A 25,716-nucleotide genomic window follows, 5' to 3' on the forward strand; every position below is an offset into this window, starting at 1 on the left:
CACAGGGATGCGTAGCAGATATTTGGATCAGTAATATGATACAGCACAACGGTCTGATCATTTCCCCCAGCGAGGCATAGCTGCCAGGGAGCAGAGAAGACCTGCTGAGGGGCTGAGTTCCAGGGAAAGGATTTTCCGAAGGGGATAGGGCGGCCTGGGCAGTGTGACAGCAAACACAGGCAGTATTTTTGGCTTTAATTTTAAGCTTTCTTTTAATATTTTTAATTTTGCAGGGGAAATTTAGCAGATTCATATGGTTTAAAATTCAAAAGACACAAAAGGAGATAAAAAGAGAAAGATTTCCCTTCTGCCCTGTCTTCTGATACTTAATTCTTTAATGCAGATACAGTTGCTGTTATTAGTTTCTCAGAGATTTTAATTGGTTTTACAGAGAAATGTGTACACACACACACACACACACACATACACATACACATACATTCCTTTCCCTTTAAAATACAAGTGGTATCTGTAAATCTCTGTGCATGCTTTATGTACCTTGTTTGGGGTTTTTTTTTCCCACTTCATGCCCATCATTCTTTTTTTTTTGTTGCACAGATTCCACATGATTGATTTTACCAGTTCCCAGTTGATAGACATTTAGGTTGTTTCCAGTTTTGTGTTATCACAATGATGCAGTGAGTCAATTTGCAAGCATCTCACTTTGCACACATATGGATATACTTATAGAATAAATATAGTTATGGAGTTGCTGGGTCAAAGGGTGTATGTATTTGAATTTAATTATTTTTAAGGAACTATGATTTTTTTTGATAAGCATTGTGTTTCTGAATAGGAAATACGTTCATGGTACAAAATGCAAAAAGCACAGGGAATAAATGGTAAAAAGTGTATTTCCTAAACTTTACTGGTGAAAATGACTGGATGATTGTGATGGATTATATTATTGGTTCAAATATCTGCTCCCTCTCCTGTAGAAGGATTATTCATCTTTCCCCCTACTATTCAATTCCACTTCTCTGAGATCAGTCACAGTTTCCAACTTCTTGTGGAGCTGAACGTGAGTTACGGCCTAGGGAAACTGGAAAAGCTGAGGAACTGAAGGTCATGGCAAGAATATGAAGCAGGTTTTTGTTAACAAAGTGTTTTGCTAGATTTATATAATATCTTTCCTTGGAAAAGTACAGCGTGCCGTCGCATCCGACAGCAGCCTTGGAATTTCACAACTATATGTGGAACCTAGATGATATTTTTCCCTAGCACTCTGTCAGAACAATGGACCACGAAAACAGGCTCTGTACTACGATTTTTATTAGTACTGTTTTTGGTGAAGTTCTTCCTAATCCCAGTCTTTGACAAGAAGACCAGATGTGGTGACCCTTGAAAAGAATGGGGAGAACTGAGATGGAATTCAGCAATTTCCCTTTGTGACATCCTCTGCCTCTTGATGTCAACACTATACCTGCTCTTGCAGCATCTTTAAATTTCCACCTGTCAGCAATCATGAGCAGGCAGAAGTCTGAATCTCCAGTGTATTGAGAGTCTGCCTTCATGGACAAGTCTCTTATTGTGGAAATTATTTTTCTTTCCCATAACACTACAACTAAGAGATTTACTACTAGTGTGTGTGATTTCTATTTTGGTTGGTAGAACTGTGTCCCAGTTATGTGGCTTTGGTTTGCTGAGCTTGAATCCCAGCTCTTAGATTTTTATCTGTGTCCTTGGACAAGTCAGATGACCTCTTTGTTTCCTCATCTCTAAATTGTTGACGATGCTGTTCTGCATTAGATTTGTTGTGAGAATTAAACAGGGTTGTGCATGCAAAACAGTTTCTGGCACTTAGTGATGTACTTGGTGAGTCTTAGCTATTATTCCTGTAGTTCTGTTTCTGTATTTGTGTTGATTGGGGTGGTTGGTAGTATTTTGTGTATGTATTTTGTGTATGTAAGTATTTTGTGTATGTAAGTATTTTGTGTATGTAAGGCAAGAAAGAGAAACTTCACAGTTTTTTGCAACAAGAAAACCTACATTATCTAAAACATTTTGTTCCTTACAGTCATTTTTAAGATAATTATTTCTAGCTAATTTAAGACTAACAGGAAAGTTGCAGAAATAGTACAAAATTCCCTTATACCCCTTACACCACTTCTCCTATTGCAATAATGAAGAGCAGGACATGAACGCTGGTGCAATACTAGGAACTGGACTCTGGCCCTTACGTGAAGCTCATCAGTTCTCCCACCAATGTTCTCTCTCAGGTCCAAGATCCAGGGTCCTGCATTGCATTTAGTTGTTACTTCTCCCTAGTCTCCCCTGGTCTGTGAGAGTTCCTCAGTCTTTCCTTCGTCTTTTATGACCTTTACATTTTTGAAGAGTCCTGGGCGTTTACTTTATACAGAGTACCTCACATTGGGTTTGTATGATGTTTTCTTATGATTAGAATGAGCTTATGCATCTTTGGTAAGAATCCCACAGAAATGATGCGTCCTTCTTGGTGTGTCGTATCAAGGGGGTTGAGGTGTTGAAGTCTTGTCACTGATGAGGTTGAATTGATCACTTTGTTAAGGTGCCAGGTTTCACCTATGAAGGTAACTGTCTTTGCCTTTGTGGGTGACAAATCTCTTGGAGGAGATATTTTTAGATTGCAAATATTCTGTTCTTTTTCAAACTGTCGCCAACTAATTTTAGCCTCCCTCGGTGGATCTTGTCTGCAGCAGCTACTCAGGTGTTTGCCGAATGATGATTTTCTCTATTCCTTTTTCTTTCTACAGTTATTAAATGGAATCTTCTGTGAGGAAGAACTATCCTTTCTCCCTCATTTATTTATTCATTCAATTACTTCTGTATATCAGAATGGATTCATGGATATTTATTTTGTTGTATCAGTTAAAATTCAATACTGTCATTTACTTTGTTGCTCAAAATGGTCCAGCTTTGGTCATTAGGAGCTCCTTCCTGTGTTCTTTCTAAAAGCCTCCATCCTTTTTTTTGAACACTTCCTTACTTTCTAGTAACACAAAATGTCTCAGGCTTGTCTTATATTTTTCCTGCACTGGCCTTGGGATCAACCACTTCTCCAAGGAGCCGTGGTTCCTTTTATTGGAGAAGGGTGTTTAAAAGTGAAGATTTGGGCGTTAGTGTGTGCATTGCTATTAAGGTGTCATTGCTATGAGTCTCAGTGGGCAGACATAGGAAATATAGATATATATATGTATTGTATATGAATACTAACCTGCACATATAAAAACACTTATATGTCTGTATCAATCTGTAAATATATTAAAAATCATGAATTTATACTGATGCTTGGTTGATTCCAGTCCAACACCATAGGGCTTAATTTAGTCTTTCCTTGTTTGTAACTCTTCAGCAATGAGAAACTCCATTCTCATTATGTACAATGTATTTATTTATTGTTAAATTCTAGCTCCTCAACTAAAAGAGCTTCAGATTTGCTAACCCATGCCCCTAACATTTACTAACTGGAGTATAGCATTTAGGTAGAGTTCTTTTTGTTTTGGGCCTTACAGCATCCAGTCAAGATACTGTTTTCCAGTTACTTACGTTCGTTCTTTTCTCCATCCCCTTCAGTGTGATCATGTTATTCATTTGTGATACAGAAAGGGTCATTGTTAGTGTTTGCATCTCCTTTTGGTTTCCCTCCACATCCTGGTTGGTTTTGTTTATTTGTTTGGGTACTTGAAGAGTGTGTGAAACGTGGCTGTGTTTCTGTGAGTCGGAGGTCAGGGAATTGCACCTCCCTCTGCATCCCTGCTGCCCTGGTTCCATTTCTCGCCTTTTCCACTCCTTTCCTCCCCATCCTTCATGGGCAACCATTCTCTTTAGTTTCCAGTTTGCTCTTCCTTTATTTCTTTTGGACAAATGATCAGATACATATAATAGCATTTTAAATCTTTTTCTATTATAGAAGTAATAATATATTTGTTGTAAAAGAATTTAGGCATTACAAAAATATGTAACTCTGATAACCACTGTTATCCATTTTGGATTTAAAAAATGCATATAATCAAATAAATACATAAATACATATGGCAAATAAATACGTAAATAAATCAGATAAATACATATAGTCAAATTTTAGATATAGTAATATGATCTAATGGCATATATACAGGTGTATAAAATCTGATTATTTAATCTGACTAAAATGGTTTATATGGTTGATATTTATATGGAACTGTCTCTGTGTGTACTTTAAAATTCTTTGTTCTACAGATTTAGCACTGTTCTGAGTGACCCAAGGGTGGTTTTTCCTTCCTTGGGGCAGCTGTAGTATGGGGAAATTTAAGACCGGGGAGTCAGAATGTTGAATTTGTGCTTTGGTTCATCTGATTATCACCTCTGCTGTGAACTTAAGCAAATTACGTAACATTTCCAAATTTCACATCCCTCATCTGCAAAATAATTTTTAAAATGTCTGCTGGGACAAGAGCCACCTGCTATTTCCTTTCTCAGTGATTGTAACACAGTCCAGGGTCATCTTGGGAGAGACTGATTCTGGAGAAGTGGTATCAGCTATGTACTCAGACGTGCTTTTATTTGTAGTACCTTGCAGAAGCTGGCTGGACAGCCGAAGGAAGAGTGGTGGGAGTGACCCAGCCTCGAAGAGTGGCTGCTGTGACCGTGAGTTTCTCTTTTGTTGTAAAGGCTCCGTCTGCGTCTTCTATTTCAGTGACTTATTTTTTTCTTGTTTTCTAAAAGCTCCAAATGAATATGACGTTGCTTCTTAAGAATTTAATTCTTCAGTTTAAAAAAGAACTATGATCTGATTATTTGTAAAATTGATACCTGTACATAGTAAATTTTTATGTAGTAATAAAGTACAGAAGAAGTCAAAACAAAAAAAGTAATTTAAAAAACCCCCATATCTCACCATCTAGCAGAAGCAATGTGAACATTTGTGAACATTACAGCTTCTCTTTTATGTTCACATAAAGATGAATGGCTGGATGGATAGAAATAATTTTCTAAAAGTGTGTTCGTAGCCATATATTTGCTTTTTGTTGAATTTAACAAAAGAGGAAACTTCAGTGAAATAGGAGTAGTTACTGAACTTTGGATAAAAATTTGTTCATCACAGGAGAATTTATTACAGTTTGAAAGTTAAGAAAAGTACTAAAAAAGCTTTAAGCTGTTATTTGTCTTTGAAGCTTTGTAATAGGTAGTTGCCTATTACAAAAGAAGAGTCGCATACTTATGCTTTCCCCCTTTCTTCCCTCCATTTGTGATAAATGCAGTACTGGAATTTTAATGTTAAGATTTATAAAGATAGGTTCTTTTCTGTAATTGTAACTTGCACACGTGTTTATTTCTAATTTAACAATCACTAATTATTTTCCATGGTTTTGCCAACCTTGAATTGCTCATTTCACTTTATTTCTTGATTGGCTAAATTTTGCATACCTGAGAATGTCTGACTGTGGTCGTTGTTGATATGAAATTCTTGGTTCACACTCCCTTTCCCTAGTTGCTGTGCAGACACTGCCTTTTGGGCTGGAGCATCGCTGTTTAGAAGTCTGAGGTCCAGTGGGGTTTTCCCTCTGCCTTCTTGGCTTGCTTTTTCTGCTTGAATGCTTGTAAGATTATCTTTGCGCCAGGATATGTCTTGATGCTGATTGTTCTGACTCATTTTTTTCTTAAATGTGGAATAACTTTAATTTTTAGGTTCAAATATCTTTATATCAGGCAGGTTTTTGTCTATTATATCTTGGCATACTTTTCTGTTCCATTTATTTTATTGTCTTTTCTAAGAGCATCAATTAAGTGTATACTAGATCTCCTTTGTCTCCTTTCAGTATTTATCAGCATCTCTGAAATCATCGGCTCTTTTCTCGTTTGTTTTGTGATAGTTCTTCAAGCCTATCCACAATGTTCAGGATTGTTTTTAGCCAAACGTATTCTCTTTTGATTCCTTTATGTCTCTACCTTGGTCTCATAATTACTTCTTTGATTTTTTTTTCTTTATTAGATAGAGAAGTGACGATTTAGAATGGGAGAAGATAATACAAAACATTTCAGATTTTAAAAACTGATAATACCATAAACATTAAACTCCAGAAAAATAGCATAGTGTTTTTTAAAATTAACTGCCTGACACATTACTGTAAATCTTTTTTTCCTGCAGTTTTTGGCTATAACCCCACTGATCACCTCTTCCTTTGACAACAATTTTCTTTTATTTTCCTACAGAGTAGAGCAGTATTTTAGTGTTTCTCTGGCATGGCTGATTCAGATTTACTTTTTATTATCGATACTGTGGAGAAGTTCCTTTATCTTTGTAACTGGCATTTGTCGCATTGTATAAATTTGGGAAATTGTTCTCACATTTGGGAAAAGCTTCTCTGTAGTTTCTTTCACGTCCAGGCTGTGAGATTTGGAGGTTTCTGACCTATACATTTGAGACCTTCTTTCTCTTTGACTCTCCTTTGACTTTGTGTCTCTTCCTTAACTTGTTTTTAGCTTAAGCTTGTGAGTTTCTTTCTTTTTTTTTTTTTCTTAAATTACAATGTTGTGTTAGTTTCTGGTGTACAGCATAGTGTTTCAGTTATACATATATATATATAATCTCTATTCTTTTTCATTATAGGTTATTATAAGATACTGAATATCATCCCCTGTGCTATACAGTATGTCCTTGTGGTCTATCTATTTTGTATATAGTAGTATGTGTCTGCAAATCCAGAACTCCTAATTTATCCCTCCCCCTCCTTTCTCTTCTGGTAACTCTAAGTTTGTTTTCTTGGTCTGTGAGTCTGTTTCTGTTTTGTAAATAAGTTCATTTGTGTCGCTTCTTTAGATTCCACATATAAGTGAAATCTTATGATGTTTGTCTTTCTCTATCTGACTGACTTCACTTAGTATGATAATCTCTAGGTCCATCCTGTGATTTCTTTGCAGCTGAATTTCTTTGGCTGAATTCTACTCTGGTTCCTTTGGGTAATACTTTTACAATTTCTTTTTAAACTACTTTTTTGCTCTTGTTCCTTTCTTTCCTTCTTTCTTGGTTACATTTAATGCAATGGGCTGGGTTAGTACTTTTATGGTAATTACTCATCTTTGAGTGAGCCCATCTGCTGGCTGCGCTGGTCTGGATAATGCACTGCCTCTCCCCAGTCTCTCACTGTCCTTTGCTCAGGGGTCAGAGGCTGAGGATCGAGTCAAGCACTCCTCAGTGATTTGAGAGGTCTGCAGTAGTTTGTGGTAAGGTGCTCTGGGCGCTCTGACTTGGGATTTATACTCGCTGTCCAATTTGCCTGCCTTCTCCTTCATCTCCCCTTCCTTTGTGATTCTTCGCTGTCAGAGTAGGCCTCCATTGAGGCATTTCCTGCGCCCCCTGGGCCTGAACACAGTGTCGCTTCTTGTCTTCCTAATACAAGGCTTGTCAGCCCTGGCTTTTAGGGTGGTGACACTTGCATGAAGGAAGCCAGCAGCCGGTTCTGGTTGTGGGGAGGCCTGGACCTCACGGTGTTTGGCAGCCTTGCTTCCTAGTTTATTGTTTGAGCTTGTGCCTGTTTCCATCCTTCCTTGGAGACGGAGCTTTTGGTTGATAATAATGTTTTATTTCTTCAGTTGTTTTAAATTAGCCCTGAGAGAGGGAAGTGGGGGCCAGAATGCCTTTATTTTGCCATCTGTACCTGGACAAGAAATTCTATTTCCTTGAGTTATTTTCACTCTGTACAAGTTTTAATTATTGTGTACTCTTTTCCCCCAGAGTCATTTTCTAATTGTCTTCATGTTAGAAACTATTGATAAACACTTCCTAAGTCTTATGTGTGTGTATAAAAATAGAAAGAATGGCAACTAGACTACAGTGTTAGACTTAACCTTTTATGTCATGAAAGATGATTTTCAGTTGCTTAAAACATTTGAACAATTTTTTCTGTTTGAGGTTTGGAATCCCAGCTCTTAATCAGTTTGCATTTTAGTTCCAAATTTGTAGCCATGGATAATTTCCATGAAACCACATGTTTTCTCTTAAAGAACAAAAGTGTATAAATTAACCGTGTAGTATTAATAGAGCTGTCAAGTTTGAAATGCTACATCTCAAAAAGCACTTTGTGTGCAGACTAAAATCCGAAAACAGTCTCAGAGCCTAAGAACAGATTGCACAAGCCGTTGCTTGATCTCCGTGAGAGGCAGTTCCTTAACGAGTATGATCATTGGACTCATGTGGTCCGGGCTTGACTTCAAGACCGGGCCCGGCCTTGACCTGTGATTCAGGGCAAGCTCTAAGCCTGCTTCATTTCAGTTTTTTTTCTTTGTAGAAAGGAAGGTCTCTCGCCCACCTCCCAGACTTTGTGCATGTTTAGTGAGATATAATTTGTGAAGGCTTGGACCACACCACCTGTACTTAGGAGGTGCCTTTGATCTCCTTTTTCCTGTTTCTGTTTGTTTCTGTTGAAAAGATAATATTTATCCAGTATAATTGATAGGTTATTGGAAGCAGAATTAAAACAACAGAGGTAAAAATCTATTTAAAAAACCAGAAGAATATGGCCTTTCAGATGTCCAGTGATGTGAACATACATGATGAAATTTCTAAAAATGAATTTGAAAATAGAATACATTTTATAGCAAAGGTATACAAATAGTGAAATAATAAGAATAAATATGGCTTCATAAAATGATTATGTTTTTATGGAGAGGTTGATTCACTTATGCTCATTCTTTTTTTTTTGTTATATTTATTTATTATTATTTTTTAAATTGAAGTATTTATTTACAATGTGTTAGTTTCAGGTGTGACGCAAAGTGATTCAGTTATACATAGATAACTTTTTTGATGTATAGTCGGTTTACAGTGTTGTGTTAATTTCTTGTGTACCCCGTAGTGACTCAGTTATACATATTCCTTTTCATATTCTTTTTCACTATAGGTTATTACAAGGTACTGAATATAGTTGTTGTTTATCTGTTGCACATGTAGTAGTTTGTATCTGCTAGTCCCAAACTCCTAATTTACCTGCCCCTTTCCCTTCAATAACCATAGTTTGTTTTCTATGTCTGTCTTTCTGGTTTGTAAAAAAGTTCATTCTTACAAGATGATTTTCCCCATCAGCTCCAGTATCTCTTGCCCATATTCTCTATTTGTACCATTTTTCAACATTTCTAATTTAATGATCTGTAGGGTTGAAATTGAAACATAACAGTAACAACTGTCCCGGTGAAATACTGGTTATGGGGAAATAGAACCTCCAGAGGTAGAGCAGCGTAGGGTGAATTACCAGTTTCACAAGGTGTTTTGAAAGACTCTGTGGTGTACGCCAGCTGCTCAATGGCTGAGTCTGTCTTGGCTAACCAGATCTGTAATTTCAGGTTTTTGGGCAGAGCCACTTCTGGTCCTCGTCTGCTCTTCAATTTCTTAAACACTGATGATCAGATAACATGGCAGACGTACTAGGCTCACTAGCTGAGTGTGGAGAGCCTCTGGGCTTTTGGGCCTAGGGCTGCTGCAGTCCCAATGGCTGTAGCTGGAAGCTCTGCCTCCGGACACCTGTGTCAGCTCACGTTCCAAACTCAGGATGAGGGACTCTGTGGGGAGGTCACCTCACCTGTGAAAGGAGGAGATGGGAAGCATGAGGGTTGGTTGGTGTGCCAGGCCCCCAGGAAACGCCTGTAATTTTGCTTCCCTTTGCTTCTTTTCAGTTAAGTAGTTTACATCATGAACGTTAAATTCTTAATCTTCTTTCAAGGTGAACTAAATTATAAGCAGTATTGCTCTTCCACCTCTATATTTGTTCATTATTTCAGACATTTTCTATTAATGAGTTAATAGACTTTGAATGGCTCTCTGAAGTAGTGGGAGATCTTGCCATTGGATTCTTTTTTCTCTTTCCTACCCTCACATTTTATTTGTCTAATATTGGTAGGTAAAAAGTGTATCTGTAGTCTGTGGTCTTCATAATATGTATTTTGTTTTCTACTTTAACTTTATTATTGTTAACTTGGATCCTTTGTTAATCTTCTCATCTACCTTATACACTTTTTTAACCTGCATTCTTGTCTTTATTTCCCTTTTCAATAGTTTTGGTAACTGGGACACTGTCGTAAATTGTTTTAGATTATCTTGCTCTGGAAATGTTATTCTTTTGCCTCCAAAGAGAAAATGAACATGCATGGCCTAGTATTGAATTTGATCATTCTTGTTCCCTTGCCTTCATGGTCCAGTGGAAGGTGTTTTATTTCAAGGCATGAAGACACGAAAATCTGTCCCAGCTGGTATGCTAAAGAAAGCTTTAGGAACAGGGTGAATCTTGTAATTTCTTCTGCTTCCCTTTTTCTTTGGCCACCAGGAAATCTAAAGCTGAATTGGTGGCTCAACTTAAATAACTTTGGCATATTTACATTTTTAAAATTTTCTTATTGGCTTTGGTCTTTTGAATTTCATCTATAATTTCTTTAATCCTGATCTGTAACATTTTTACGTGATTCCATTTTTATTCCATATTTATTGTTCTTATAAGTTGCCTCAAGTCAATTATCCAAGGGGGTGAGATATATAAAGTTAATAGATTGCAAAGGTTATCACACTATTTCTCTAATAACCTACCCCTTTTCTTCTCATTTTCCACTGTGTTCACATGCTATTTAAAAAATATGACCTTTAGATTTTCCATAGTAAATGCTCTGGACAGTAATTTCTATGTCTCTATTTTCAGCATGATCTTTCTTCCCAAAGGTTGCAGGGAGAGTAGCTGAGGAAAGGGGTGCGGTGTTGGGCCATGAGGTGGGCTACTGCATCCGCTTTGACGACTGCACCAACCCGCTGGCTACGAGAATTAAGGTGAATTGCTGAACTGCTTTTCCTGTTGTAAATAAGGAAGATTATTAGGGGGGAGTTGAAAACCTGCAGCCGTCGCTGCTGAGGCACTGATATGGTGGCAGAAAGTGTATGAAATCCTGGTGTTCAGGGAATTTAGTCTGCTGGGAAGTACAGAGCTCCTTCGGAGTCCTCGCATCTTAGCCCAGAGAGGAAGTAGGGTTGAGCCCTTGGTTCTACAAATGAAGAGGTTGAAGACTTGGGAGAGTGAATGACCTGCCTGAGGCTATATGCCCATTGGCGATATAGAACCAGGACTCAAAGCAATCCTTTCTCCTGTGTGTTTTATTGTGTTTCCACCAGTCCACACAGCTGTCTAAATATAGGCGCTTACCTGTAAAAGACTTAAAAACAGGGACAAATAGTATAAATTGGTAAGGTGTAGAATTCCCAAGTGTTATTTTCACTGATTAGAACTTTCCCATTTTCACATGATAATGGGTTTTATGTGTGTGTTCTTTGGCTTCATCGCTACTACTTAAATAATTAGCATCAGTAGTAATCAGTGTACAGTCAACTCAGCAGTGTCCACTGTTACCACTGCGATGGAATCAAGGTCTCCTCAGATGGTATTGTAAACAATGAATGAAAATGCTCTGAAATGAACACTGGTCAATAGAATCTCAGTGACCTGTCAGTTTGCAGCAGAGGAAAGCTGAAAATAACTAAATGAGCTAAATGAACAACATACTGATTTATAAACATGTGGACCTTGTTTTCTGAATTTCTGTATTTTGTTAACTTAGACATTCATTTTGCTAAGTAAAGGGATTATTCTATACCGTCAAATGTATTTACTCTAGCTAATTTTTAGATAATTTTCAGTGAATTACACAACCAAATGATTCTAGAGAGTCGTGAAAAGCGTTGTATTCCATTGGGTGGTAATTTCAAGGCCCTCGGTTCTTGGCTGGTGTTCCTGCCCGGTGGTCTGTCGTTGGTGGCAAGTTCTCACTTTCACTCCTACGTGTATATGTGGCAGCTTGTGTCAGGGCCAAGAAAAATACGATGGAAATGCATCCTGCTTTAAAAAAGGAAACAGAGTAAAAATACTAACATACAGCACGTGAAGAAAATGTTTAGCTTTATTAAAGTACTGAATTGTTTTTGGATGAGAGTAACAGCATTTAGTTGTTACTGCATTTTTGAAAGGCATTTTATAAACATTCATTATTCCTTAATGCTAATAGCTGACATTCTTGAGCCCTCTCTGTGTGCTGGGGCCTGTGCGAAACACTTTACATGTCCTGTCTCACTTAATTCTCACAGTAACCCCGGGAGGTCGATGCTTTTATCATCTCCATTTTACAAGTGAGGAATCTGGCTCAGAGAGGGAAGTAACTTGCCCAGGGTTCACACAGCTAGTAAGATGTAGAGCTGAGATCTGAACTCGCAGCAGCCAGACACAACGGCTTGTGTTCTTAACCACAACCCTATCCAGCCTCCCTGAAATAACATCAGTGGAAACTGAAGTTAGTAACCTCAAGAGCTGCAAGTCTGCAACCTTTGGGACCTTTTAGGAACAGTGATCTCAGACTCATAGCATAGCCCTGGGCAGACAGGTTTGTCTTCACTGCCTGTTCGTCAGCAATACCAGTGGTACAGCTCAGAGGAAATGGGGCTTAGTCTATGCTCACAGAGCAAATGCAGGTCAAATTTTGCTAACAGATTTGCAAGCCCTAGCCGAGGGTCCCATGTTCGAAATCTTGTTTGCGAACAATTCCATTGGCTGATAACCAAAGTGTTGGGGCATTTTTTCACAGTCCTTTGTGGGAATTGTCTTGCCCACACACTAGTGATGAGATTGTATTTGTTTAGTTGCACTTGAACTTTTTGAAGAGAAAAATCATTCATACACAGTGTAAATGAATTATTTCTAAAACTTTGTGTTTTTGTGTTTTAGTTTCTGACTGATGGAATGCTGGTCAGGGAGATGATGGTTGATCCATTGTTAACAAAATATAGGTAAATGTGTTTTTCCTGTGATAATTTTTCTAAAGTTTCAAAAGTGCACAAATCGGTTGAAAAGTAGGTGTGTTGATATCTGGGATTCGCAACCACGCTTGGCTTTCCCAGAGCTTTTCTCCTGACTCTGGCTGTTGTGACCTTTGATGTTTTTTTTTTTCACAATTTACAGGCAGTCAAAACTGGGCACATGCAAATCTCCGTCACTGTTTGTACAGTCCATTGTCTTGTTTTTACCTCGCGTCTGTTATGCTCCAGGATGGATGGTTACCAGAGTCACAGCACAGAACTGGGCAGTGTTTTGTTGAATGTAAAACACAGAGCCCAAATAATTATTTACCGTTTCCTCTTCTTGACTGTCTTTGTCCACCCCTCATGGTGTTAACAGTTGTCCCACTCAGGCGCTGTGATATCCTGGGAAAGGATGTCACATTTGACTCCTGTTTCACATGCGACACAGCTGCAATCACGTGCCTCTTTGTGCTGTTTTCTGCAGCTTAACAATATTCCGGCAGTTGGGCCTTGTTCTGATTTTATGTGCTCTGTGGGGTTATGTGTTATATTATAATTTAAAATCATGTATTATATACTATTAGAATCCAGTGTGAGTGGGAAAACTCTTTAAAAATAGCAATACATACACCATTTTCTTCACCAAGATATGTTGCTGTCACCATTTCTGTTAACTTAAGAGTTACCTCTTTGTCAGAGGGAAGTTAACTTAGCTTTACTGTTGATACAAGGTGATCGCGCTGGGGCTGAATACCCAGCAGTCCCTTTGATGGTCTGGATGGGCTTGTACGGTGGATGGTTTGATGCTCACTGAGATCTTCCTTCTGACTGTAGTGCCATCATGCTGGACGAAGCCCACGAGAGGACCTTGTACACCGACATTGCCATTGGTTTGCTGAAAAAGGTATAGCTTTGTTGCCAGACTTCTTTTGTGTATTTCTGTTTTGTTTGTCTGATTAGGAAAGTCATTGTAGCAATTTAGAAAATCCAACAAAATTAAAAAATTAAAATCACTCATAATTTTACTCATTCAGAGAAAATCACTGGTGGAATGTTGGTATGTTTCCTTCCCTTCTTTTCTGTTTGTGTGTCTGTTTGTTGTGTGTACATGCATCTGTTTTGGCACCATGGGGATTGGACTATATGTGCTAAGTTGTATCTTGCGTATTTCTCTTAACATTACATCAAGATCATTTTCCTGTGTCATCAAATATTCTTTGAAGACATTATTTTTAATGGCTGTATAATCATGATTATACAGTAATGGACTTTTCCATTACTGTTAGGTATTTGTACAACTTCCAGATTTGAAGTATTTTAAATAATGTTGCATGGAGAGCCCTTGTAATTAAATCTGTTGCTTTTCCGTTTCTTTTCTTACCTGTTTTTTTGACTTTTTATTATAGAAGATTACAAGCATTCCCCAAAGTAGAGAGCAGGCTTTAATGACCCCCATTGCCCGTGCGTCTTTGGCAATTACAACCCATGGCCGGTTTTGTTTCATCCTTAGATTTAAATTAGTTAAAATAGAATAAAATACAAAATTCAGTTCTTTAGTCACACTGGCTATATTTCAAGGGCTCCATAGCCACATGTGGCTAATGGCTACTGCATTGGACAGAACCCCTCCATCACTGAAGAGAATTCTCTTAGACAGAGCTGCTGCCCTATATCATAATTTGTTGTGAGGCTTAAATAAGATAATGTAAAATTTTTAGAATGGCGCCTGGCACAGGGCCACAAATAGACTAGGTACCTTTGTGCAAATTAGAAAAAGATGCCCCCATTGGGAAGATGTGCACAGCTGGGTGAGGGGAGGGTGGGTTGGATTTCAAAGGCCCATAGCCACCTCAGTCAGGCATCTTTGTGCAGTGCACATACTACACAACTGTATGCAGAGACCCTGAAATAGCATATAACTTAGTATATGTTAGCTGCTATCATTATTGTTATTTTCATTACTATTTTATTCCAAAATAGTGGCCAAGTTTATGGCCAAAGAGTTAGACTTTTTGATACTTATGAGGAATTGTCCCATGAGGTTACTACCTTCTCAGAAACAATATAATAAGGGGCCCTGTTTGACTGAATCTTTGCCAACACTGAAAATAAATCCTTCCAATGTGATGGATGAAAAAAATAATCTAAAAAAAAAATCTCATTATTGTTACATATTTTTGCTGTAGTTTATTTGATCATTTTCCTATGCCTGTTGATCATCTGTTTCTTTGAATAACTGTTAATATGTTTTGTCCGTATTTCTGTCTTGGCATTATCATTTATTGTTTGTTTGCTTTTCATGTATTTTTTCATACTTTAACCGAGATTCCAACTCTCCAGAGACCTAAATGTCAGGAAAACATGGTTTTACTTTTGGCAAATTCAAATTGAGGTCTTAAAGCTTCTTTATACTCTCTATACATTTTTTGTGGTTTTTTTTTAGCTTTTTAGTTTAGAAATTTTGATCACTCACACAATTAGAATAGTATAATAAACTACCTTTTCACCAGTGACTTAGCAGTTATCAACTTGTGGTCAGTCTGATTTCATCTGTAAGCTCCCTTCCCACCACACAAAAAAATACACTGAATTATTTTGTAATAAATTTCAGATATCAAATAATTTCCTCTGTAAGTGCTGCACTGTTATCATTGTTTCCTAATGCCTTCTTTTTTAGATTCAGAAGAAGCGAGGGGATCTTCGATTGATTGTGGCTTCAGCCACGTTGGATGCAGAGGTATGAGCATTTCCCCTTCTCCTCCTGTCCACCGTAAGCACTGGAATTGTTGGATGTGGCCTTGGGGAGTTACCTCTAGCGAGAGCTTGTCTTTGGCACGATGGCCTACCTTCCTTATGGGGCCATCTGATGTCCTGGATTCTGTGTGATCAGAGGATACTCCTTTTCAGCTTGTGGGTGGAAATGAGCCTGTAATTAATTGCATTCATTATTACCTACTTGTCTTGTTTCTCTACATACTGTGTTTCTCCCCACATAGGCGGCTGCTTTTTATTACTCTTTTTATAATGAGGCTATATTTCTTGAATTTATGACTATAGCGTTTATAGTTAGATTTTTGGGGTATAGCTGAAGTTTTCCCTGTACATACAATCATTTCCAGGCTATAATTTTTTTATGGCTAAGTTTATATTACGTTTTTCTCTTAACAACTATTAGTTTAGTTCAAACGGCAGTTCAACTCAACACTATTGACCGCTTGTTATATATATCCACCCACACACACACACCAAGCACAGAAACACATTCCCTAACTTCACAGGGAAGCAGACACGTAAATAAATGTTTATGGTTGAGTATGTTCAAGGTGCTGAGACAGCCAAGGAGGGAGGGGGTGCTTCACTCTAGCCAGCTGAGGCATGTCTGGAAGCTTTCACAGAGGAGGGACATCCTACCCAGGTTTGAAAGATGCACGAAAGTTCACCAGATGGGCAGGAGTCGGGAAGGGCATCCTGAGCTTGCACAGAAGCACGGGGGCATGAAACTGTGTGTTCAAAGGGCTGTGAGTCGGGTGGAAGGTGGGCGTCTTCCCTCGCATACAGGGCCCTATGGGGGGTGACCTGCCCCCAGTCACCTCTCTGACTTTATCTCCTTATCCTGCAGCCTCGGCTTGCTGTTCCTCAGAAAAAGCTAAGCATGCTTCTGCTCTTGGGAGGGGTGGATGGGGACCCTCTTTCTAGACCGTTCTTCCCCCAGATGCTCTGCACTCATTTCATTCCAGTCTTGATCAGACAGTAGCTCTCAGAGCAGCCTCTCCTGACTGCTGTCCTAAACAGTGCCACTGTCGCTCTCCATTCTTGCTCTCCGTGCGTTTTCTGTTCAGCACTTACCACTAGCTAGCATTACATGCATATCCGAGTGTTCATTTGTTGTGTGTCTCCCATCACTACAGTGTGAGCACCATGAAGATTGGGTCGCTGTTGGTATTACTCATTATTTTATCCCTTTCATCTAAAACAGTGTCTGGCACAGAGAGGGTGCTTTGGTTTGAATGAACTTTGATGGAATGAGAACAATGGGAGATTAAAATGGAGAGGCTGGTAGTGGTCAGATTACAGAAGGCCTTACAGGCCACACAAAGGAGGAAGGCCTCCACCCCGCACCTGGGCAGGAGCTCCAGCAGGGTGTGAGGTGTGGCAGTGACTTGATCATATTTGAGTTCTAGGAAGATCACTCTGGGTGCTGTGTGGAAGAGACCAAGAACAGATGTGGAAAGACCAGTCAGAAGGCCAGTTCTGTCATGCAGCTGAGATATTGAAAGGGCCTGGCTCCTGGTCTCCCTGTGGCTTCTGGGATGTACAGCAGCTTGGAGGGAGAAAAAACTCAGCATGGCTAAGAGAGGTGTCTGCACGTGTCCCCTGGCTTGTTTCTCAGACCTTCTCACGGGCTGCAGAAGTCTGTTGTCTTAGGTCTGCCCGTAATAAGTTTTGCGTTAAAGCTCTCTGTTGCGCCCTTGAATGAATTCCCATGCCTCTTCCCCAGGAGCCCTGCAGGGGGGCTGTTCTGAGGACTGAGCCTGGCCTCATCTCTTGTTGCCTTCTCCATGGCCAAGTTGCCCAGAACATCTCCATTTTATGTCTCATCTTCATCACTACCCCCCCTTTTAAAAATTGTTCCCGATAGTTTTTATAGTGTTTGAAAACTATAATGTTCAAATCTTTTCTTAGAGTCACTGTTAATACTTGGTTGTTGCTTACAGCTGCCTTTCATTGTCTCTGGTGTGGCACAGAGATCTAAAAACAGCTTCTTTCCGTTCTGCCTACAGACAGAAGGGAGACAGAGGTGGACTTCCTGGAAGTGATTTTTCAAGTGGGAAAGTGGGACGGAGTTGACGTGTCATCCCTTGGGTGTGCTAGGACGCAAGGGCTGCTGAGATGTCAGCAGCATTCAGCGGGGCCTGGGGTGGGCTCAGGCCACTCATGTCCTCATCCTTCCTCACACAGCACTGCCTCTGTGGGGGAGGGGAGGTCTCAGTGTGTGTGGGGGGGGACCTGGGTGGGTGTGGGTGCCAGTGGGACGTGATATGTGAGTTCCCACATGAGAGTAAGAGAGCGAGGACGAGGGAGGAAGGACTGCCGTGGGTGAGAGAGGGAGCGTGTGTGTGGGAGTGGGGCAGGGTGTGGCTCAGGTAGCATTTTGACCCAGAGGCCCAGGGTGGCCAGAACTCATCCCCGGTCCTCCAGCTGCTGGATCTGTGGGTGACAGACTCATTCCAAGCTCCGCTGCCTGGAGGGATAGATGCCACCTGCTCTGGTTTCACTCTGAGCGCGAGGTGGCCCAGCCTGCAGGTGAGGACACCAGTGTCTGTGGCTGGGAGGTAGAGGCAGAGTTTGATGGGGGCCGATCAAATAGTTGCCTTGAGTGGGTGAGCTGCTTTGTTAGCGTCAGCCCAGTTAAGCCAGCAGGTATAGAACGTGACCGGGTGTAAGTTCGAAGTATTTGTCAACCATCGACCATCGCACCACATGGTATTATTTTTCTTTTATTGGCTTCCATTCACATGGTAGAAAATATGATGGCTGACACCGCCCATAGTTTTTTGTCACAGGTCCAGCTACTTGAAGAAAGAATAATTTCTCTTTCCAGATTTCTAGAGAAGGAATTTGGGGTCTGTTGGGGTCAGGTACCCACTTGGGGCCACTCTGCACAGGCTGAGGGTGGGCATGGCTGCTGGGGGTCCAATCCTTGACGTTTGGGCCACTTCAGCGGGACCACTGTGACTGCCTGCTGAGTGCCATTGAGGCCAGACCTGTGCCAAGCGCAGTCGCCCACACTTTTGAGGAACAACAGCCTTGCAGGGTGTAGAGAGCAGTTTGTCACTTTGTCAGTGAGAGGGCCAGCTCCGAGGTGAGGCAGGCCTCCTCAGACCTTGGGCTCCGGCCGCTGTCAGGGGCTTTTTTACACCTCCGTCTCCACTCTGCTGTCATCCTAGGAAGGGCTGCCTCTTCTCCTTCCCAGCCAGTGATCATCCTCCTCAGTCTTTAAGGCCTAGCCAGTGGAGACTGTCGCCTCCAGGAAGCCCTCCCGACAGCCAGTCAGCACTGGCCTTTCCTTCTCTCTGATTGTAACTCACAGCTCTTTTCTGGTCGTCCAGTCATTGGGCCTCAGTTTATGTTGTGACTGGTTCTTTGCACGTCTTCCTCCCTGGATTATTCACACTTTTGGGGGGTGGGGTGGAGTCTCTTCTCCCCTGTCTGTGCAGTGCTTTTAGTGTGCGGTGCTGTGCACCCCGTAAGACACAGGAAGGCTGAAGTCAGTTGAAGGGAATTTACCCGAAAGTAGGAGTGGAGAGGTGCCGTGTGGTGCTTGCTCTTCCCAGCACAGCGCGGTTCTTTTGTTGGCCTGCGGCACTTCTGTGTCTCTGCTTCCTCTTCTCAAACACAGCTTTGAGGTTAACATGTAGCAAGCATTTAAGTATTCTGTAGTTCCACCCAGTCCACTCTTTTAGAAGTACTCCTCCTAGCCTTTCACTTTGTATTTGATGCAGTTCCTCAGTACACCCCTCGGCTCCTGGTTTCCAGGAGCAGTTGTGGGCATGTTTAGGGAAGGTACCTGGGGGAGTAAAGAAGACAGCCACGTGATCACATAACCAGGCCTCCTAGGAGAAGAGGAAGTAATGCTGAGCCAGGTCTCGGGAACGGGAAGGTCACTGAGTCAGATAATGGCGCCCTCCGCCTACCAGGTTGTGTGGGCCCACGCAGCTGGGCATCAGCGCCCTTCCAGCACACACTCTCCCACCAGAATGGGCACTCAGTTCTTCTCGGTCTCAGCTTCTCTGTCTTGGGGTCACATTCCCCAAAGCAGAGATCTTCGGTGGAGCCTCTCTCCCCCATTGTTGGCCAGAGCTCTCATGCCAGGCCTCCCTGTAGACTGCAGGCCTGGTGGTCAAGTCCACAGACAAGGACACGGCCACCCATTCAAGATAGTTGCCAAGAGCCAGGGCCCTGTGAGTAGGAGTGTCAGAGAAGTGAATAATTGGCGATCCTCCCCATACAAAGTGTTGTGCTACCTCCTGTAGGGCATGTACAGATGGAGAGGACCCCATCCCTGCCATCAAATGACCTGAAATCTACGGGGAGAGTTTGAGTCAATATAGTTCTGCAGCTGTGGTACCAGGAGTGTACTTACTGCTCATAGACGTACAAGTTTCCTTTATAAACTGATAACTTGTGTGATCAGAGCTGTGCTTTCCAGATCAGAACTACGCACCAACTTGATTTAACGTGTATTTTAACTTGAATCACGCCTTTTGACCTAATTTTCAGTTGAATAAAATACAGGAGGGGTGTGGGATAGAGTAAGTATACCACAGCTTCATGTTGACTCAGATACACTGCTAAATGCAGTTTGAAAGTCTAACCTTTATTATTTCCATTAAATCTTCCGTAAAGAGGCCATCACTGAAATGTGATTCTCCACAATCACAGTAATAAAAATACGATTTTTAATGATTATTTGTAGCTCCTAGTCTGTATTATAGGTATCCAGGCCCTACTCCCTATCCTCTGCTCATCCAGTTTTGTATCATTTTCTTTCTTTCCATGAATTACTGTGGACCTTTTTTGCTGTTGTTTTTGAGAGGAGTGAAGAATTGATTCTTTTTTTTTTTTCTTTTAGAAATTTCGGGATTTCTTTAATCAGAATGACACCAGTGACCCAACCAGGGATACGTGTGTGATCCTTACGGTGGAAGGGCGAACATTTCCAGTGGACATCTTTTATCTGCAAAGGTTTGATGACGCTGGGATCTTTAACAAGGGCAGTTAGACAAGGAGGCCTGTTCTGTGGAACGAGAAGCAACTGCACCTGCTCACGGCTCCAAGGGCGATGTGCCAGGCTGGTGAGGAGGGACATGTTTTGTCCTTCCTGTCCTTGGTAGGATGTTCTGGAACTCTGCTCAGTATCACTGCTGAATTTAAACTCCCCATACTGACAGTGCAGGTTTCTATGAATCTGTGGTCAGCAGCTCAGCTGGAAAGAGCAAAATGCTAACAAGGTCACAGGGAAGAGGGCTCTGTAGTTTTCAGAACTGGACTTTCCAGACTGTCAGCTGGGGCAGCGTTGGTGATTTGAATCATTTGGTTCTCAGTTCTACATCTTGGCAAGACCTGGTTTTCATTTCTGGGAGGAGCCTCCCCAGACAGGGGCCGGGGGGTCATCCTAGTTCCTGTGCCCAGTCATTGGACAAAGACCAGGAGCTTGGGCCAGTGGTGGATAAATCCAGAGAGTTGTGGGCTTGACTTCTGAGTCGTTCTGGCAGGACGGGACCCCCATCAGCTCTACCTGCCCATCTCAGACATGCTGCCAGCGGTCAGGAGGGGGACTGGGAAGAGCGTGGGATCAGCACTGGGACCATAGCCCCCTGTTTCATGGGCCAGGCATCTTTGCATGCTAAAGATAACACATCTGGTGGGGAGGGTATAGCTCAGTGGTAGAGTGCAAAGGTCCTGGGTTCAATCCCTGGTCCCTCCGTTAAAAATAATAAATAGATGAATAAATAAACCTAACTACCCCGCCCCAAAAAAGATAACACATCTATTTGCACGGGTTTATTGCTTTTATGTCTCAGCCAATGAAGCCAAAAATCATAGTTTATGTGTAATTATGGATTGTTTTTGAATGCTGCATTTAAAAAAAGAAAAAAAAAGAATGAATATTTGTTTTGATTGTTCCTATACTGATTATCTGCTGGGCAGGCCCAAACTACCTTTCACAAGGCTTCGCTGCCAGATTGTTAGGGTAATTGACTTATAATTAAAGAGCACGTTCTAGCGATGAATTTATCTCATACATCTTTTCAGTCCTGTTCCAGATTATATCAAATCAACTGTAGAAACTGTGATGAAAATTCACCAGACAGAGGGAGATGGAGACATACTAGCATTTCTTACTGGCCAGGTAATTCCATTGGGCCTTTTCTCTGATGAACAGACATGTTAAGACAGCACCAAAATTTGTAGAGGCCTGTTACTTTATTAGCCATTGATTTCATGTTTTATTGTACTTTGTGATTACTTAATTGCATAAAAAGTTGTTTAGTTTGATGTCATTCTTCTAGTGACTCAATTGCCAGAGAGTCATTAGCTCCTGCCCATTCTGTCTGCAGAGGGTTAAATGTATTTTAAATTTATTAGCTAATTCCAAAGTAAATTAGGAAGTTGGGTCAATGGGCCATTTTGATGCCAGAGTTGAACATTGCATCAGGTACATTTTGTGCATCCGTGTTGCTGCTGCATACCCTTCTCCCGGTGACACCTTTACAGCTCGTCCTGGGGGGACAAGTAGGCACATCACTGGGAAAACACAGCCCAAAGGCTGACTCAAGGTTGTAGCTCTGTTCAGCATTACCCTCTAGCTGTAATCATTTCCACTGTCAAACATTTTCCATTGTTCAGTAATCTTTTCTAGGGAAAACTTACAGCGATTTTAATATGCCACAGCTTGTCCATATGTACGACACGCTGTTTGACACAGTGCGTTAAAAAAGCTCAGTAAAATAGTCATTGTTTTATTGGGGATTCTTCTATTGACTGCAGATAGTATAGATTTCAATAATTAATCTGACTGTTGTGAATTTTCACCCCATTGACACCGTTGTTTGGTAGCATTTGATTAAATACCACCCTTATGTGGAACGTGGTGGCTCTGAAAGCCGTGAGTCTGACCACATTTAAAACCCTGATCCCAGCTTTCATCTTCTTGCTGTATGGTAAAATGACATGCTTCAATTTGGTCTTGGTTTCTTTGGTTCCTGGGTCAATGTTTTTAGGAAGAGGTGGAAACCGTCGTGTCTATGCTGATCGAGCAGGCTCGAGCACTGGGTCGGACTGGGATGAAGAGACACCTCCGGGTTCTCCCCATGTATGCAGGTCTGCCTTCCTTTGAGCAGATGAAGGTGTTTGAAAGGGTGTCACGCAGTGTCAGAAAGGTGAGACTAACCCTGAGGGCTGAGGGTGTTTGCAGCCGTCTGTAATCATGTTGGTGTCCCTTTGACATCTGCTGGAAAGATGTATTTTAAATCAAAGTAAAACTTGCTAAATAGGAAGGTTTCTTTGAGAATTTTAGGCCCATGTTTCTGTGCAGCAGATCTAGAAGCATGCCATAAATAATGAGTTGCAAAGATTTCTAAACCTGCCCCACAGAAGGTTCGGTAATTGTCAGAGTAGATAACTTCTCTCTGCTTCCTTTCTTCATGCCTCATGTTTCTCCATCACACAGCATGACCTTGGCTTAAAGGACTGTCTTGATGGGTAATCATAATTCGTCAGGAGCTTTAGATTAGTTACTACAAAATGGTTGCTAAACCATTTGTTTTAAGCATCAGTTTGCTTAGAGAGCTGGGTTTAAGTCAATTACTTCAAGGTGTGGCTTAAAAATATTTAACCTTGAAACTGGAGTGGGGAAAGGCATGGGGAGAAGCATCGGTTTGAAGGAGCCAGTTGGCAGCGAGTCTGCTTCCTGTTCAGGGTCTCCTTGGGCCTTGCTCTGCTTTCCCTCCTGTGACCCGAAGTTGGCTCAGAGTGGCTGTTTGTTTTGCAGGTGGCAGAGAACACAGCAAGTGAGGGACGGCCTCCTGGCCATTGGGCTGCAGCAACTCAAAAGTCTGTCCCGTCAAACATGAGCTGCAGCCAATGGTCAAGAGGCCTGGATTCTGTACCCCGACTCACCGGAAGCCCCGGGATGAGTTACTCGACCCTGAGGCTCGGTTTTCTCAGCTGTAAAACATGAATAAGATAACTTGTAGATAGCTGGTTTTATAGCATAAAATCCTGACTCTCCTCTACGTAAAAATGGTAGGAAGATTTTTATGAAATGATTGATGTGAAAGTTCTCGGAAAATGTTCTGAGTGCCATTTATGTCTCCTGCTGCTTCACACCCTCCAGGGGCAGCGCCTGGTGCCTGTGGAACAAAATGCAAACCCCTTAAACGTGGCCCAGAGACCGTGCATGATCTGGTCCCTGCCTCCCTCTTAATCTCATCTTGGTTTTTACCCTGGTCTCTGGCCACGTTGGCGGTTTCTCCTTCCTCGCCTGGATCTCTGAAGGATTGGCTGCCGCTTGTTGCTCAGGTCTCAGCCTGAAATCGTCTTTTAGAGAGGCTCTCCCTGGCCGTCTAATCTGAAGTAGCAGGCTCCACTATTATAATATTGCAAATAATGTATGCACTGAGCACTCCATAACGTTTAAATATTTCCCTGTTGCATTTCCTTCCTAGTATTTGTCACTCTGGTTTATGTTCGGTACTTCCCCACCCAGACACTCACACTGGAATGTAGACTCTGGGAGAGCAGGGAGCTTGTCTTGTTCATCATACATTCCTGGCACCTTGAAGAGGCCCTGGCAAAGTGCAGACCCTCAGAAAACAGTTAGAATGGGAGCAAATAAATGACTAGACACGTCCAAGGTGGTGATTTACTGAATTGTGCAAAAGGTAAAAACTGACATTTGTTGAATCTTTATTCTGGGCCAAGTACCAAGATCTAATCACTTCAGGCATATTTCACATTTAATCTTCTCAAGAACCCAGGAGAGGGTAAACATTGTGTAGATGAGCAGTCATGCTCAGGAGGTTAAGTAACTTGTCCAAGGCCCCATGCTTAGGGAGAAGTCAAACCCCGGGTGCTCTGACCCTAAACTCATCATGTTCTATCCAGCATACCAAACTGCCTCTCACAGATGCTACACTGCCGAAAATATCTTTAAGTCTCTTAGGATTTTGATTCGTTTACTCAAAGTGAAGAGAACCAAATAACTGTTATCCTTGCTCTCCTTTCTGTGGGGAACCTAGGTGATAGTGGCCACCAACGTGGCAGAAACCTCCATCACAATCAGCGGGATTGTGTATGTGATTGACTGTGGTTTCGTGAAACTCCGAGCCTACAACCCTAGGACAGCTATTGAGTGCTTGGTGGTGGTCCCAGTGTCCCAGGCATCAGCCAACCAGCGAGCAGGACGTGGTGGCCGCAGCCGCTCAGGAAAATGTTACCGCCTTTATACAGGTAAGTGTGGCTTTCTCATAGTTATATGAGCCTGTGCGTCGGAGAATATAACAAATATCTACCTGTAATGGACAGAACTTTGCATAAGATCCAGACTTCCCTCACGAGGCCCTCTGTCATCACCCCCACACCCCCAACCTTCCTCACTCTAAATGTGGCACTGCTTTGCAACTGCTCCCCACTGGCCAAAGCTGGACCATGAATTACTAATTATTTGCCATCCCCTTTCTAACTTAATGTCGTGGCCTCAGCCTATCTGTAGCCACATGACGTGTAGCTAGGGCCCTGCGGCTCAGGTCCTGTCTTTATTACCTTTCCCTTAGCTTCATGTGCTGTTTTCTTGTTCTGGGATCCCTGAATCCTGTGCGGCCTCACATTGGGTTCCATCTTTACCCCTGGTTCAGAGCATCTCTGCGAGCTGAAGTGGCTGGATCTATCCTGAGACTCATTGATAGAAAGCAGTTAATTGGTCAGTTCCTGCTCTGTGCCATGCACCGTGCTAGGCTCCAGGGGAATCAAATGAGATTATAGTAAAGACTGTCCCAGCCTTTAAGGAGCTTTCTCTCCAGCTAGACGACAGCCTTACCTGCAGAAAATGATGTCCTCAGAGCTGCTTTTTCCCTCTTTGTACTTCTCTTTTATGGGCTATAGTATCAAGGTTTCTCTCAATGATCCACACTTATTTTTCAAATCATTTTTAATTCCTTCCTCTGTCCAGTACCCATCTGCAGTCACTTACCAGATCCAGAGCCTTTACCCTTTACTACTTCTTTCCTTTCTGGTGATTGTTGTCTTTGTTCAGTCCTTGGCATCATTCATTCTTGTAGCAAATGTTTACAGAGCTCTTGCTCCGTGCCAGGCATGGAGCCAGGGCTTAGAGATCTAGGGCTGACAGCCCTGGGTGGAGGCAGACTCACACACAG

The 25,716-nt window shown here is 41.6% G+C and overlaps 1 protein-coding gene across 2 annotated transcripts in view; it reads left to right on the plus strand.

Annotated features, from left to right (window-relative positions):
• DHX35 (DEAH-box helicase 35) overlaps nucleotides 1-25,716 on the plus strand; it is a 62,625-nt gene that overhangs the window by 12,824 nt on the left and 24,085 nt on the right. For both annotated transcript variants that reach the window (XM_006202541.4, XM_072944213.1), the window contains exons 4-12: nucleotides 4,528-4,605; nucleotides 10,661-10,765; nucleotides 12,705-12,766; nucleotides 13,613-13,682; nucleotides 15,456-15,515; nucleotides 20,412-20,524; nucleotides 21,596-21,692; nucleotides 22,564-22,722; nucleotides 24,583-24,793. In XM_006202541.4, coding sequence (XP_006202603.1) covers nucleotides 4,528-4,605; nucleotides 10,661-10,765; nucleotides 12,705-12,766; nucleotides 13,613-13,682; nucleotides 15,456-15,515; nucleotides 20,412-20,524; nucleotides 21,596-21,692; nucleotides 22,564-22,722; nucleotides 24,583-24,793 — 955 coding nt within the window. The remainder of the gene's footprint in view (nucleotides 1-4,527; nucleotides 4,606-10,660; nucleotides 10,766-12,704; nucleotides 12,767-13,612; nucleotides 13,683-15,455; nucleotides 15,516-20,411; nucleotides 20,525-21,595; nucleotides 21,693-22,563; nucleotides 22,723-24,582; nucleotides 24,794-25,716) is intronic.

The sequence above is a fragment of the Vicugna pacos genome, chromosome 19 (genome assembly GCF_048564905.1).
Source record: "Vicugna pacos chromosome 19, VicPac4, whole genome shotgun sequence".
NCBI classification, from domain to species: domain Eukaryota; kingdom Metazoa; phylum Chordata; class Mammalia; order Artiodactyla; family Camelidae; genus Vicugna; species Vicugna pacos.